Source organism: Myripristis murdjan, chromosome 9, assembly GCF_902150065.1.
Source record: "Myripristis murdjan chromosome 9, fMyrMur1.1, whole genome shotgun sequence".
Taxonomy (NCBI): Eukaryota; Metazoa; Chordata; class Actinopteri; order Holocentriformes; family Holocentridae; genus Myripristis; species Myripristis murdjan.
The window spans coordinates 16,301,838-16,316,355 of NC_043988.1; the positions used below are offsets into that span (position 1 = coordinate 16,301,838).

A 14,518-nucleotide genomic window follows, 5' to 3' on the forward strand; every position below is an offset into this window, starting at 1 on the left:
GCAGAGATTCTGATTGGTTCTCTGGATGGTAGACACTGATGGGCAGATGAGCTGATAGATGGCCTAAAAAGGTAACTTAGAAGAGAGAGCCTTAGAGGGAATAGAAAAAAAAACCCACAAATGAGCTCATGGGAAACAGAGCCAACTCCTCTGATAGATAAATGTGATTAAAAGAAAAGGAATGATTGATCCCCTGAAGATGAAGCAGGTATAATCCAAACAAAACAAGACTAGATGAAGACTAATGAAGGCGGGGGCTTCCTTTCCTCCTCCCATTCTAAAAGGGAGACATCCGGCTGAATCCCAGTGGAGGTTGGTGTGATACTGGACTGAAGTGGAGGTGAGAGTTACAAGTCCACTGTCAGACAGCTGGATGAGGTTAGAGGAGATTATGTTCGGACATACAAGGGCAGTGGCTTTGTATATAAACTCGGCAAAAAAAGTTCTGAACCGCTTTTTCAGTCTATAATTTCTCCCCTTTATTTATACCCAATAGTGTTGTATCTTATACCGTTGTAAAGCCTGATTCGTCCTCTTTCCAACGAGATATCATTCAGTGTGTTTTCAGTTGATCATTTCTCCCCTGTGATAAGACCAATTGGATTTATGAGTTATACTGTTGGAATGCCAGTTATAAAGACAGTTTCAAATGATCAGTTCTGTTCAGTTCAATATTATGTGTCTGCAGTTTGAGGACCGCAACCGTAGGACCCCAGTTTTTAGCATCGTTAACCACTTGGTTTGGTTTAGACAACAAACTCACTTAGTTAAGGTTAGGGAAAGGTGAATTTTATAGGCATAAAAAGCACTTGGCTGAGGTAAGATTGGGTTTAGGCATCGAAAACCGGAAAAAGGACATGGTCTCAGTTGCATGCAAGATGTCTCGCTTCACGTGCTTCTGTCACATCGCCTTCGGTCCGAGGCATGCGGAAACTGCAGCCTCCGGTGCTGCAGACACATGCTACTCCTTCAGTTCAGTGAATCGCAAGAAAAATAGAGCCAGATTAATTAAATCTCTGGTTCACTCAAGCAGCGATGAGTGAAATCACAATACAAGGTTTCACCCTGGTGAGGTTTGATCTTTTTGTAAGACAATAAGGCCTGTGTGTTACCCTGAATCGAGTAATTCTTCACACATTTTCTGTTAAAGTCTGGCTGACAAGCTACTATTGAGAACAAGGTTTCATCACAGGGGTTCAAGTACCCAACTTGAGCCACGTAGTGACAAATCACTTGTGTAAGAACAAAGCTGTAATAACGACTGTTTGCAAATCCCAGCAGAGTGAATTTTTTTGAATCAGTGCATCTGCAACCTTCTATCAAACCACCCTGATCTGAGAAAGGATGGAAAAGAAAGAGAGGGAGACTTAAAGAGACTGAGAAAAATGGGCTTGATAACAAGAAACAGACCATTCCCACGTCATAGATCTTAGCCAATTACAGTAAACAGATTGCAAAATCATGGGATCCATTTAATTCTCAAACTCTCTCTCTCTTCTGCAGTTATAAGCCTATGAGTCTCCCTTGGGGAGCCGAGATTAAACATTTTCAAATTATTTGGAAGGAAGTGTCATATTTGACAACCAAACACCAAGGTATTTAAAAATGCATAGTCAATGAAATGTGTGCTGATTGTGCATAAATATGTTGGTTCCCTATGGTACAATTCCCAGTGGAGACAAGGTTCTCACTGTATTTCAACCACAGATGGAAAAAAAAGAAACAAAAAAGAAAATTGGGGGTGCAAGACAGTCAGTTGCTCAGCCAGGCATCAATTAGGCCTACATGAGAAGGCAATGTGGACTGCATGTCGCTCCTTTGGTCTCTGACCAAGAGGAAGTCAAGATAATAACATAATGTATTCCCAAAGCCATGGGAGAAAATCTCCTCAGCTGAGAGAGAAAATGATTTTGGTTTCTTTGGTTCCAATTACAACTTTATAGGATGTTTTGGTAAAATCGTAATAAAAAAATCCACTTTGGCCACTCATTAAAATGCATGGGTGGCATACACAGCATTTCTTGTTGTTTATTCATTATTGTACCTTGCTGTGTGCTGGTTAGTTATTTTGCAGAAAGCAGTTCAACACTCTATGGTACGTCATAGGCCAACACAAACGTCATTTGCAATGGTCATACATCCTCTTGCCAAGAAAACTTATCTTTAAATGACAGTTTTCATCCTCCTCTTCACTACTGAGCAAAGACTGTGCAATGTTTTGTCAACAGAGGGTCAGTCTACCAAGAGGGATGAAAGATGAGGAATGTATGATGCCATAAAATATTTGTCTAACTGGAAAGGTTGTATCTGTTCATGAGTGTTTGAGTGTGGTTTCAAATATGGGAGAAAGAGAGAAAGTCTCCCTCCAGGACACTCTGCAGCAGGTTGTCATTATCACACACTTACTGGTCAACTACCATCCTCTTAAGCCCAGAAGAACATTTGGTTTAATTCAAATAATGGGGCCAGTTACTTCACACCAGCATCTCTGAGAGAAACCACTCATTAGCTGCACTGATCAAAAGTCTCTCTTAATGACTGGGTTGAAACAAAGAGAATTCTCTGCCACTGGCAAAACTCAGTCCACTGCAAGAAAGACTTGATGTTTAGAAGATAAGTTACCAACAACAGATTAAAGATACACTACTCACAAAAAGTTAGGGATATTTGGCTTTTGGGTGAAATTTATGGAAAATATAAAAAGTTCACGCTACAGTGATATTATATCATGAAAGTAGGGCATTTAAGTAGAAGCATACACTGGTGATTTCCTCATCTCAAACAATTTCTTGAAACAAAAGCCAACAACAGTGGTGGATATACCACAATGAAAAAATGTCAGTGTCAATAACTTGTCATGTGCCCTTGAGCATCAATTACAGCTTGACAACGACGTCTCATGCTGTTCACAAGTCGATTTATTGTCTGCTGAGGCATGGCGTCCCACTCTTCTTGAAGGGCGGCCCTCAGGACATTGAGGTTCTGGGGTACAGAGCTCCGAGCCTCTACACGGTGACTCAGCTGATCCCATAGGTTTTCTATGGGATGCAGGTATGGAGAAAGTGCAGGCCACTCCATTTGAGGTACCCCAGTCTCCAGCAGCCATTCCCTAATGATACGACCTCGATGAGTTGAAGCATCAAACACCTGATGCGAATTTTGCCGTTAAACTCCTTGTTAGAGAACAGCAACTTGTGCAAAAAGTACTGAAACACTGAACAGTTGGACATGTGCATTCAAAAGTTTACAGAAGGTCAAATTAAGTTCACCTGTAAAGGTTATAATGCATTTTAGGTTCATCCTGAAATTTCACCCGAAAGCAGATTATCCCTAACTTTTTGTGAGTAGTGTATCTTGGTTGAGCCAAGTTTGGGTTTTGGGGAGATTTGGGCTTTGCACTTTACAATAACATACACCAAATTTTGAGTGGCTACCATGGAATGAATGAGGAGCTAATTGCCAGAGAACCATTGGCTAACAGGCAGTTCTTGACTAAGTTTTAATCTATAAGATTTTATAGAGTAGGTCATAATTAATTCATTGAGAAATGACGGTTAGATATCATGTTAATGAACTAGTATGTAACATAATTAATTGTTCATGTTGTCTGTAAATCATTACAATGGCCCTTTGCTTAATGCATAGTTCTTGATTACTTCTGAATATATTATATATATACACTGCATATATTCTCATTATACATCATCAATACAATAGCCATTCAACATCTGGTAATATGAAAGAACTACTATGACTTATAATAATTTCTGCCAAAGCTACAACAGAAGGTAATAATGCTGTGACATGACAAGTATGACTGAGTAAAATTACATACTACAAACAGAACTTCTCTGTCTCAAACACACACCCCCACTCACACACAAGGAGCAGATGCTCACACAGTCAGTCCAAAGTGGTCCAGCAGGAAGGCTTACTGCTGCTTTTCTACTGCCCTGAAATATATTCCTTCAGTTACTAATGGCCTATCCACTGCTTTACTTCCATGTTTGCTGCCCCAGGCATGAACAGCTGTAGTGCCCACTGTGAGCCAAAGGACTAGCAGGCAATGCAGTCTGACACTACTGGGCAAATAAAACCAATTAAACTTGTGAGTTAGGGGATAATAAGAGTATGGTGGAGTAATGTGGTTGTCCAGAAAGTCAAGGTCAGAGGTTAGAAAACTGATAGAAAAAAGACATTAGCACATGAAAGAGCCCTCTCTGTAATCCACTAGTGTAAAAGTGTCTTCAGGCTTTATCACCCCTGCCAGTACCAACTTTGGATCTAAATTTTCAATTTTAAATGCTTTGTGATTATGGTTCTGACCTATTTCTGGTATTCAACTCCATTTGTACAAGATTATAGATGTCAGAAGGGTGACTGAATTGCTATATTCTGAGTATTTCACCATAGACATCAGCAAACAAGTTGCTATTTGCAGTTTTCAAACATTGCTTGGTAGCTGCCAAGGCTGCTTCAGACATTACAGTGCAGGGCAGTAAGCAGTGAGAACACAGCACAGCCCGCCAACAGACAAAGGCCGCTCTGTCTGACTGCAGCACTGTGGCGGGAAAGAGCCTCGAAAGGAGACTTCTGTCATTTCCCTGGATGGCAAGAATCGTACAGGTGCACACAGTAAGTGAACGACGATGATAAGCAAGTGACTGGATGTTTAATTTAAAGCCGGCACAGCTATCATCACTCTCTCTTTAATGGTGTTAACCCTTTCAGCTTCAGGGTCCATGCATCTCTTTAACTCAGGGCAACCTTGGTTTGGGGTGTCATTCAAGAAAGTTTCCTTCCCACCTACAGACCTGGGATTTTACACTGTAATCAAAAGTATTTTCAGAATAAAATGTATTCTGCAGAAAATAAGTTGTGTTCAGTGTATGAAATAATTAGAATATCATATGGTAGTTAATCGAGACTTTTCCTCAAAGCTATCCATTTTGGAAGACATCTTTGACAACCTCCCTGAAATTCACCAGTATACATTTCAACATAAAAGTGATTCCAGCCTCTAAAAGATCAGTATCCCATAAACAATTTCAATAGGCTATAATTAACCCCCTGAAGTTCACTCAAAGGTGAAGTCACTGTCTACTGTATTCACATCAATCCCTAGTTGAAACTCACACTCAGTAATTTATCCTCTAGTTGCATGTCAACATTCTCCCTATCTCAGTCAATTTAACTGAAAGTTTAATGAAATAAGATTGGATTTCAGACCATGTTGAAAAAACCATGATTATGATATAATACAATGTGCGGGTCCAGCAGACTTGAGAAAAAAAGAACCTTAAAGACTCACCCCTAAATTACATGCATATTAAACATAATTGTTTTGTGGTTTATACATGGTCCACATTCCAATCTTGATGAATGCCGCTTTAATGGAAGCATCTTTTAACACTCCAAATCAGGGTGCCATATTTTCTGCTATTTTCCCCTCAACTATATGCAGATTTATGATGCAAGGTGCTCCTAAATCCGCAATTTGCGGGTAGCGGGTAGTGGCAGCGGATAGCGGGTGGCACAAGATAGGGCCCTTAGTCTCCTGGTTTCATACTAACTCTCCTTATCTATACAATCTATACAATCATGCATATACTTCAGCGCCATCTGTATATTGTCATGCTCATTCCATATGTATATTTTCACATCTCGTATCTCCTTTCCTTAGGTTAGCCCTTATTGTATTTTTTGAGTCTTTAGTCTTTATAGTCTCTATTGTATATTTTTAGCCTTTATTCTTTTTTTAGTTAACTTTATTGTATGTTTCTACTGTTGCTGCTGGAACACCAGAATTTCCCTGGTTGGGATCAATAAAGTATATCTATCTATCTATCTATCTATCTATCCACCCCTTCAACTATGACAGTTTCCCCTCTTGACTGAAACACATTTTATATGCCAAACAAGATATACTGTCCAATGAACAACAGCAGAGTATATCCCAAAACGTCAAATTTGGCTTGAGGGTGTCAGTAGAGGAAAACACCAAAATCAATAGTATTCATCATCGAGGGGTGATAATGGGGCACAGCGAATTTAAAAAGATTCAGATATACAGTGTGTGAGTTATCGCATTCATAAACTAAACGTCTGGTCTGATGGTGATGGTAGAGGAAAGGTCATGGGGTCACAAAAATTGAAAGGGTTTTTTCTGCTATACTTATAAATATGCATAGCAAATCCAAAAAGATTCAAATAAAAGGTACTGAAGTTTCATAGCCAGGAGATGCCAACATGGCCAGGGTCGGGGTAACTCTTAACATAATACCCTTGATTCAATCCTTTCAGGTATATATATGAAATATAATTAAATAAATAAATAACATAAAAAGTTAGCAATGATTAGCTGTCATTGAATTTATGAATTAAACTATTCAACTGAATTCAATTAAGTAGTCTTATTCATGTGAAGAATATTGAGAAAGGCAAGGTTAAAACATTAAATATTTTGTTTTATATTTTATATTTATTTTAATGCTGAAACACATGAACGCATTCCAGAAAAAAACAGGCTGTTTAAAATTAAGTAAAACTATTGTCATTGTGTCAAACGATTGAAAATAGTAATATGATCAGATGCATTTGGACCAAAAAAATATTGGTGATGGATTAGCCTGCAGCTCAGCTCTTTGTCTTTCCATCACTCCCGTTTTGTGATGCACTCTTGTGTAAATTACTCTCAGATACCGACCTGAACTTCCTTTTCACACATGCCTTTTTGATTGGGTCTATAAGCAAGGCAGAGTGTGACATTCCTATGAGGATTACTAGACTAGCCAGCGCGTGTTGTGGGATTATCCTGGCAGCCACCCGTGGTCTTCAGCAGATGTGTAGGTATCATCAAATTCATAATGCTCGGCAGGAGAGTCCAGAGGTCAAAGGTAGAATGGTCAAATGAAGACCATTTCTTTATTCCGATAGGTCTCCACATGTTCATTACTGTCAGTGTGAAGACACATTGTGATGACCCCAAGACCTAAAGCTGGTAGCAGAGGTAAGGGAAGAGGTGAGGAGGTGAAGACAATGAGAGACAACATAACCCTATTAACCCTCCACAAAACACCCCTCAGGTACTTCAGGCCAGAGAACATCCACAAAGAAGAAAGCAGATGAAAAAGAGAGAAAGGGGATGTCAAATTATCCTCCTGAAAATTCTAGTCTAGAAAGTGGAAATTAAAGAGATGGCTTGTAATTTATTTACATGATGAGAAAGAGGGAGAAAAACATCAGCAAGACATGATGAATAAGCAGCAACGAAGCAGCTTCGATCCTTGGTGGTGACACCCTTTCTTAAGGGTGTAGCCTGTTGTCCCTCAGTAGTTGTTACTCTCTCAATGGTCTCGCACAGAGCCAAGGCCAAAAGACTTGGCAGCCAAATTCTAGCTCAGGGTGAAGTCAAACTCTTGAGAAATTGCTTCCATACTCCTGGTCCAGATTCTCTACCATGCCCTCCAAGTCATTAGCACCGACACCACCAGTTCACTAGGAAGCACTGAAGGGATTTAAGTCCCAGTTGTCACATGAGCACTAACACAACTTAGGAAGGTCTTCAGCACAGCGCTAATTAGAGCATACAATCTAGAGCATTTGGGAAAGATGGAGTCATTTGATTGCTCTTTGTCTTCTCTTTATTTGTTCAAGATGAGACAGACAAGTATCATGTCTCTCATGAGAGCAGTGGCAGGTAATTGTCAATCCTAAAACAGACCAGATGGCAAAATGCAACATGCACTAGGTTTCTTGTAATTACTTTCACAATCTAGGACTAAATCTGGCATCAAAATGAGGGGACCCCTCCAGAAGACTGTTGCTTGGTTGTCATTGTTTCTGTTGTGTGTATTGAGGTGAAGGTTGACTGGCCGAAAGTAACTTGCGATTTCGTTGAATAGGAATCAAGGAAGCCTATTAACCACTACAGCCCAAAGTACAGGACTTAAATCAAGCTCATGATGAATCCTGGATATCAACTATTCATGGGGAAAATGGGTGGAGTAAAAACTGAGAAGCAGAGAGGAATGGCTTAAAGATAAGAGTGAAGGGGGGAGCCAAATGAATACATAAAAGGAATAGAGAGGGGGAGAAAGTGATATATCAGTTGTGCCAGTGTAGCACACAACACATTTTCAATTTAATATTTTTAACCTCGTATCTGGGGTTGTGCTTTGGGAAATACAGCACAAAATAATACAGTACAAAAGCAAAGCTAAATTACATTCTGCCCAAGGAGCTCCTATTATTTGTACAAGAAAATAAAATGCTAACAATGAATAAAATCAAGCGAATGGCAAGAGTCAGGGTGCAAATGAGAAAGATGATGGAAACTGTGTTTTAACTGGAGCTCACAGGCTGTGCTGTCAACACTTAGCTGGACCAAGCTACACTGTGGATCTCCTCTACAGTAATTTGGAGGGTTGTTTATTTGCCAGCCAACACCCAAATGTAAGCTGTGGGAGGATGTTATGAGGTTCCTAGGATTTAAAAGAGGTGTCTCTACAACAAGAGATCAACCAATTTTTCACAATAAGTCTAGTTATAGTTATAGTTATATATATAACATGATCCTGAAAAAAACAGATGTTACTATGCCAGTACAACATATATTGTACAAGTACATATATTTCTGTTTTTATTTGTTTCCATGAACATTTTTACCTCTAAATCTGTGGTTGAACATTAAAACATTCATGTGTAGATTTTTAGAATGCAGACCAAAGAAACAGAATTGAGTAGACAAGCCATGGGCCATTGGTTCATTACAAAGCTATGTATTTTGAGGCGGCTCTCCTTGCCAAAGCAACAGTTGTACGCATTCACTGATGTCACCATGTCTGCTGTTTGTTTACACTGGTGAAGACATCCAGGCTGTACCCTGAAAAACTGGATAAAAGAAATCACAAAATAACCCTGCAGCTCATTTTCCATTCAAATAATTATAAAAATAAAAGAACAAATAAATAAATAAATAAATAAACAAATAAAAAAGGTTTTGGAAGTTGGTGATCCTTTTCCAGTATGTTGGTGGGTTTACCATAACATTCAATAAATTTGTTGACAATAAGGCAGCTAAGGATTAGTTGACATGTGATAACTATAGTTAAATTTGCTGGTTTTACGCTAACATTACCTGACTGAGCTAACATGGACAAGACTCCTGACCCTCTGCCGCAGTTTGGGTTAAGTGACAAGAACCAAGAAATGTTAATTAATTATAGCCTTGTGCCGCAGGCAGTCTGAACCACAGCAGTGTCACCAGGCCAAAATTACATGGTTTGTGTCTTGGTTAAAATCACCTGTGTAGATATCTTCCATTGCCAATATATTCAGTAATGCTTGATTTGTCTCACTTAAACCGTTGTTAATGTTATTCAGTTACCCAAAGATCAGTTCCCCAGAGACGGCTGCCAGTTGGCCCATTAGCAACTGTCAAAGCTAATATACAGTGCTGACTCTACTCACTTCCATTTCCATGGTTCAGACATATTGCATGCATTACAGTGCAACTGGTCATCAAGCAAACTTGCTTTTCAGACTTTTTTTTATGTAGCAGTGGTGTACCAATGCAAAGTTTGGCGATGTGAAGTTATATTGTGCCCAAATACAGCCCTAAAAGGCAAAAGTCCAGGAATCTTGGGGGAATTCTGAAGTAGTGACTAAGCATGAGAAAACATGCAGCTGCAGGCAGAATGACTTTGCGATATAACATGGTTGAATTGGATAATCAGTGCAGGAGACACGACAAAACATCATAAAAGTCATCAGAACTCGATTGCATACAGGATTTCACAGAATTGCACGGCTTTAGGAAATCTCCTGGAGAAATAATATATGTTTTGTGTGTGTACGCTTTTGTATAATTAATATCATATATAGATGAACAGGAACACTTAACTCGTCATGCAGGGGTGCAGTGGGACCGGAGCTGAGTTTGTGGCATGCATATTTGCCTTTGTGTGTCAGTCAGAGTCCTTCTTGGTTTGCCGTGACACCAGTGATGCAGACATAATAATGAAGCATCATTCATCAGTGGAAGAACGGGGGAAAAAATATAATGCTGAGAAATTCAGTAGGGCATCCCACATCAATTAGTGTGGTGAAGTTAGTCAGGAGTCTGTCTGAATGCAGAGACGAATCACAAAGACAAAAGACTATTGGAATTTCTGAAAAAAAAAAAAAAAATTACAGAGGCTCTAGCTCTCTAGTGATTGTCCTGCATTGACATTTAATTTTGGTTTTGGGTCACATGAAATAGATTACTGGTAAATTAAAACAACATTGGGGAGATTATGCTTTATGTTGACACTATCTTAGTTATAAGCTACTGGAAAATCTGCAGTATATGACCCAGTTTCCTCTAGCATTTTCCCATCTTGTCTCGCACTGTGTCTCTTGTGTTAGGTTGTAGGTTACAGTATGCCAAAGGGTGAAGGCAAGGTCCCCAAAAAACATTATGAAACAGAAAACAACAGTAACTTTGGAAAAACAATGATGATGCGAAATATAATGGTGATTCTATGACATGATACATTTGTTATTTGACTAACCTGAGATTTTATTCCTGCTCAGAAGGCTCTGGGCTCTGACCATGAAGCAATCGATGCTTCTGTCTAGGCTCGAAGTCTTCATTGTCAAAATCAGTGTCGTCCAAAGAAATGCCTTCACACACCAGATTCCGACCTGTATAATGCATACACACACACACACACACACACACACACACACACACACGCACACACAAATACACATTTATTAAAACTACCTCAGATGTATTGTATGTCTGTGCTGTAATTTTAGCTGTTCAGCTACTTAGAATCAGTAAATCTTTAATGATGCAATTCTTCTGCAATATTTCAGAAAAAACAAAAAAAAAAACAACTCAATACTGCTTAAAAAACCTTCAAGGAAAAATCAGAAAATGAAGGTCTTCCTCAGGGAATCGTTCATGTGTACATCAGAGGTTCTGCTATTACGTTGACTTATTAAATCTTCTACTGCTAGACTGCATGTTTCTTGCTCCAAATCTCTGGGAGGACTGGAGATTTCTTTACCAATAGCGGTCAATTAATATGGGTTTTTCAATGGCCGATGCTGATATTTAGAGAGCAGGGCGGCCAATGACTAATATATAATGCCAATATATCATGTTGTTGTTTTTTGGGATTTTTTACATCTGATAAAATACAATTTAGTAACAAATGACACACAAATTTCTGAATTTAAATGAGCATTTATTTAACACTAATGTTACTGCTTGCATTGTCTGTTTGCTTAAGTAAATCTGCACTCTGTCTACAGTGCACTTATTTATATTTATATTTATAAATTAGAAAATATATCAACTAAATATACAAACTAGTAGCCAGAATAAAATGTCATTTTATGTCTGTGCAAACCAACAAATACATTGAACTGTCAACATTTCTGAAAAAAAAAAAAAAAAAAAAAAAAAAAATATATATATATATATATATATATATATATATATATATATATATATATATATATATATATATATATATTGCATATCAACATTTAAAGTTAGACTACAGCCAACGGGGCATAGCCTGCATCAACATCACATGACTGATAACGTTCATTCATGCGTGAATGCTTCGTTAGTTTTGGGAGCCACCAAAACTACTTGGATAAGTTTAGGAAAAGGTCATGGTTAAAGCCTAGGCACATGTTCGTCATCATGGTTAAGGTTCATGGTTCATGGTTCATGGATAAGGAAAAGGTTAAGGTTAATGTTACAAAATGTTAGCTAACATTTGCTAATATAAGCTAGCAACCATTACCTAAAAACAAACATGGCACTTACTTGACATGAGACTCCAACCCTGATCTGCAGATGTGACATCCACCATCACACCTAGCTCCTAAAGTGGCATTTTTTTTTTTTTTTTTTTGCTCACTTTATACAACGTCATGAAACTTGAAAATGTGCCATTTTAACATATCCGTGGTCAAAAAATGAAACTTTGTTTAAAAAAGCAAACAAACAAAAAATGTATGAGTGAAAATTAAATAAAGTTTTAGCGCACTTAATGACAGCACTGGCCTCCTGACCACAGGCAGATGCCGATTATCTCAAAATGTCAGATATCAGCCCTACTAATTACCAAAACCCAAATTCCTCAATGAAACACTGACTCCAATTTGTTGGTTAGACCAATTCTTCATCAATGTCAATTGTAGCACATTTGTGGCAGTTTCAGAGCATATTACCTCAGATAACCTTTCCTGACCCTGGACAGTCTTGCCCCTGATGTCCTGAGATGGTTATCGGGAACAGAGATCTGGCATTCCACACAAACCCGAAACTCTTGGATTTAAGAATTTATATATATGTATAAGTAACAAGGGAAAAAGCGTGGGTCACTGCTGCTGGTGCCCAACTAGTTTGTGCATGATTGGGGAATGCTACAGAAGAATGGGGTCTGTCCATTTCGGCCTGAGGGTGGCCCTAGAGGCAAGGTCATAAGGTCACTCAAATTTACAAGGTTCAGCATCTGAATATCATGAATGTGCTCAACATATATCTTGGTAATCCACTCAATAGATTTCAAGATATGTTGGTATATATTGTAAAGTGTTGAACAAATATGGGCATATGGACAAACGGTTAGATGAACAGAAATGGCCATGTTTAAGCCCCACCTGCCAGCAGGGCAAAAAAATATGGATACTGCAATGAATGTTAGATTATCAGATATTTGCTATAAAATAAAGAGGTAGCATATTGAGTCTAATATTACAGGATATCTGACTGTCATACAGAAGGCCACTGCAAGATTTTTCCTTCACTCCTTTCCCTGTCCAGGCTGTGACATCCTCAGCCCCTCCCACATTCTTACAGTCATACTGTTTCTCTCCTTTCTTCATAACTGACACCTCCTCCTTCATCTCTCTCTTTCATCTTCTGTCGCTCCTCTGATAGATGTATTTCCTGTGTTGTCACTATCAGATGCTAAACCTGGAGGGAAAAAGTCAAAGAGTAGGAGATTCTTTTCTTCTTTTGTATCCAGCTCCACTCTGTCATTGTTCTCTCTTATCAGTCCCAAACATTATGAAAACACAGCCAGAGGCAAAAGGGTTAACTAGGGTCAAGTATGTCAGCGTAGATTTGTGTAGCCCACACCCTTACAGTAACATGTGCAAATGCTCCTAAATATAAATAAAAGAGAATTGAAAACATCCATATGTAATGGTATACATAGCCTCAGATCTGGGTCAAACTATGTTTGTAAATACTTTGTAAATGCAAGATGGGTGGGGACCACCACATAGAATACACTGAATATGACTGAGGTCAGAGACAGCACACAAAGTATGTGTGAGTCAATTAAGCATAGTTTACTGCAGCTGTCAACTCACCACACATCAGATACAGATTAGTGTGTAAAATACTGACAGATGGACAAATAGATACAGTGACATACTTTCCCGAAGCTTATATGGTTCATGTTCCTGGCACTCCATGAAAAGGTAACCATGAATTAATTGGTTCCTGGGGTTACTTGACTTGGACTGCACATTATAAACAAGAGAGGGCAACAATGCATTAGGCATCCATTAATGAAATATAACAGCCTAATATGGGATGTTTTCACTGTAGTGCATATAGCCAAGAGAGAAACACCCAAACACTGTGGACTTGTTGGATGGCTGATTTAGTGTAAACACTACCATAGACACATTCACACACAGACAAGTAATATTAGGGACACACCCATAATGTTGAGGGCATGGGGGGAGGGGATTTCTACCCAGCTTAAGCTGTGTTTTCTTGGCCAGAATATAAAGCAGGGTCAAGTCATCAGGGTCTAAAACAGTGTGGATAACAGAAAACAGTGCTGGATGATATTTTCACTAACATACTGAAAACACACACCAGTAAGCTGTGTAAGAGGCTTTTTGGACAGCAAATTACGTATGCAGGCCAAGACCCATACTGAGCACAATCTACAACACTCATCCATCTTCACTCAGGCCAGGGTGGGAGAGGGAGCAGGGAGGGCGTGTCTGTTTGTGTGTGGGGGGTGAGTGTGTGCAAGAGAAAGAGAAACAGAGAGAGAGAGAGAGAGAGAGAGAGAGAGAGAGAGAGAGAGAGAGAGAGAGAGAGAGAGAGAGAGGAGCAGAAAATCACAACATGTGATATTATGATGAAGAGATATGCTGATAGCCTTTGTTCAAACCTACTGATGTTACTACAACTTCGATGTGTTTCGCAACTGAATTGTCCTCTTAGGAGTTGCCTGCGTTTGGCTCGGAATAAACAAGGCCATTGAGAAAGCAGACAGTGTGGTTCTCCCAGTGGACGGCAGCGCTGTAGTACAGGGGGGCATGACTCAGCTACGTGACATCACGCCTTTGCTCCATGATGGAAGAAGGGGAAGACCACCTCGTGGCAGGTCGCGTTAAAACAATCAGTGGACTTCACTGGTTTATGACTCACTGACAAGTGTTTCCCAGAACCAACTACCCCAGGGTATATTCTCTGTTT

At 39.2% G+C, this 14,518-nt stretch overlaps 1 protein-coding gene across 5 annotated transcripts in view; it reads right to left on the bottom strand.

Moving 5' to 3' along the window:
• Positions 1-14,518, bottom strand: part of LOC115365281 (DNA repair protein XRCC4-like) — a 40,065-nt gene that overhangs the window by 2,295 nt on the left and 23,252 nt on the right. The window contains exons 7-8 of one of the 5 annotated variants that reach the window (XM_030060201.1): positions 10,557-10,689; positions 6,514-6,997 (exon numbers count right to left, since the gene is read on the bottom strand). In XM_030060201.1, the coding sequence (XP_029916061.1) occupies positions 10,565-10,689 (125 nt within the window). In that variant the 3' untranslated portion in view covers positions 6,514-6,997; positions 10,557-10,564. Of the gene's footprint in view, positions 1-6,513; positions 6,998-7,439; positions 8,893-9,871; positions 10,173-10,556; positions 10,690-14,518 lie in introns of those variants that run through there. The other 4 variants (XM_030060200.1, XM_030060203.1, XM_030060205.1 and 1 more) reach the window with 4 other exon arrangements.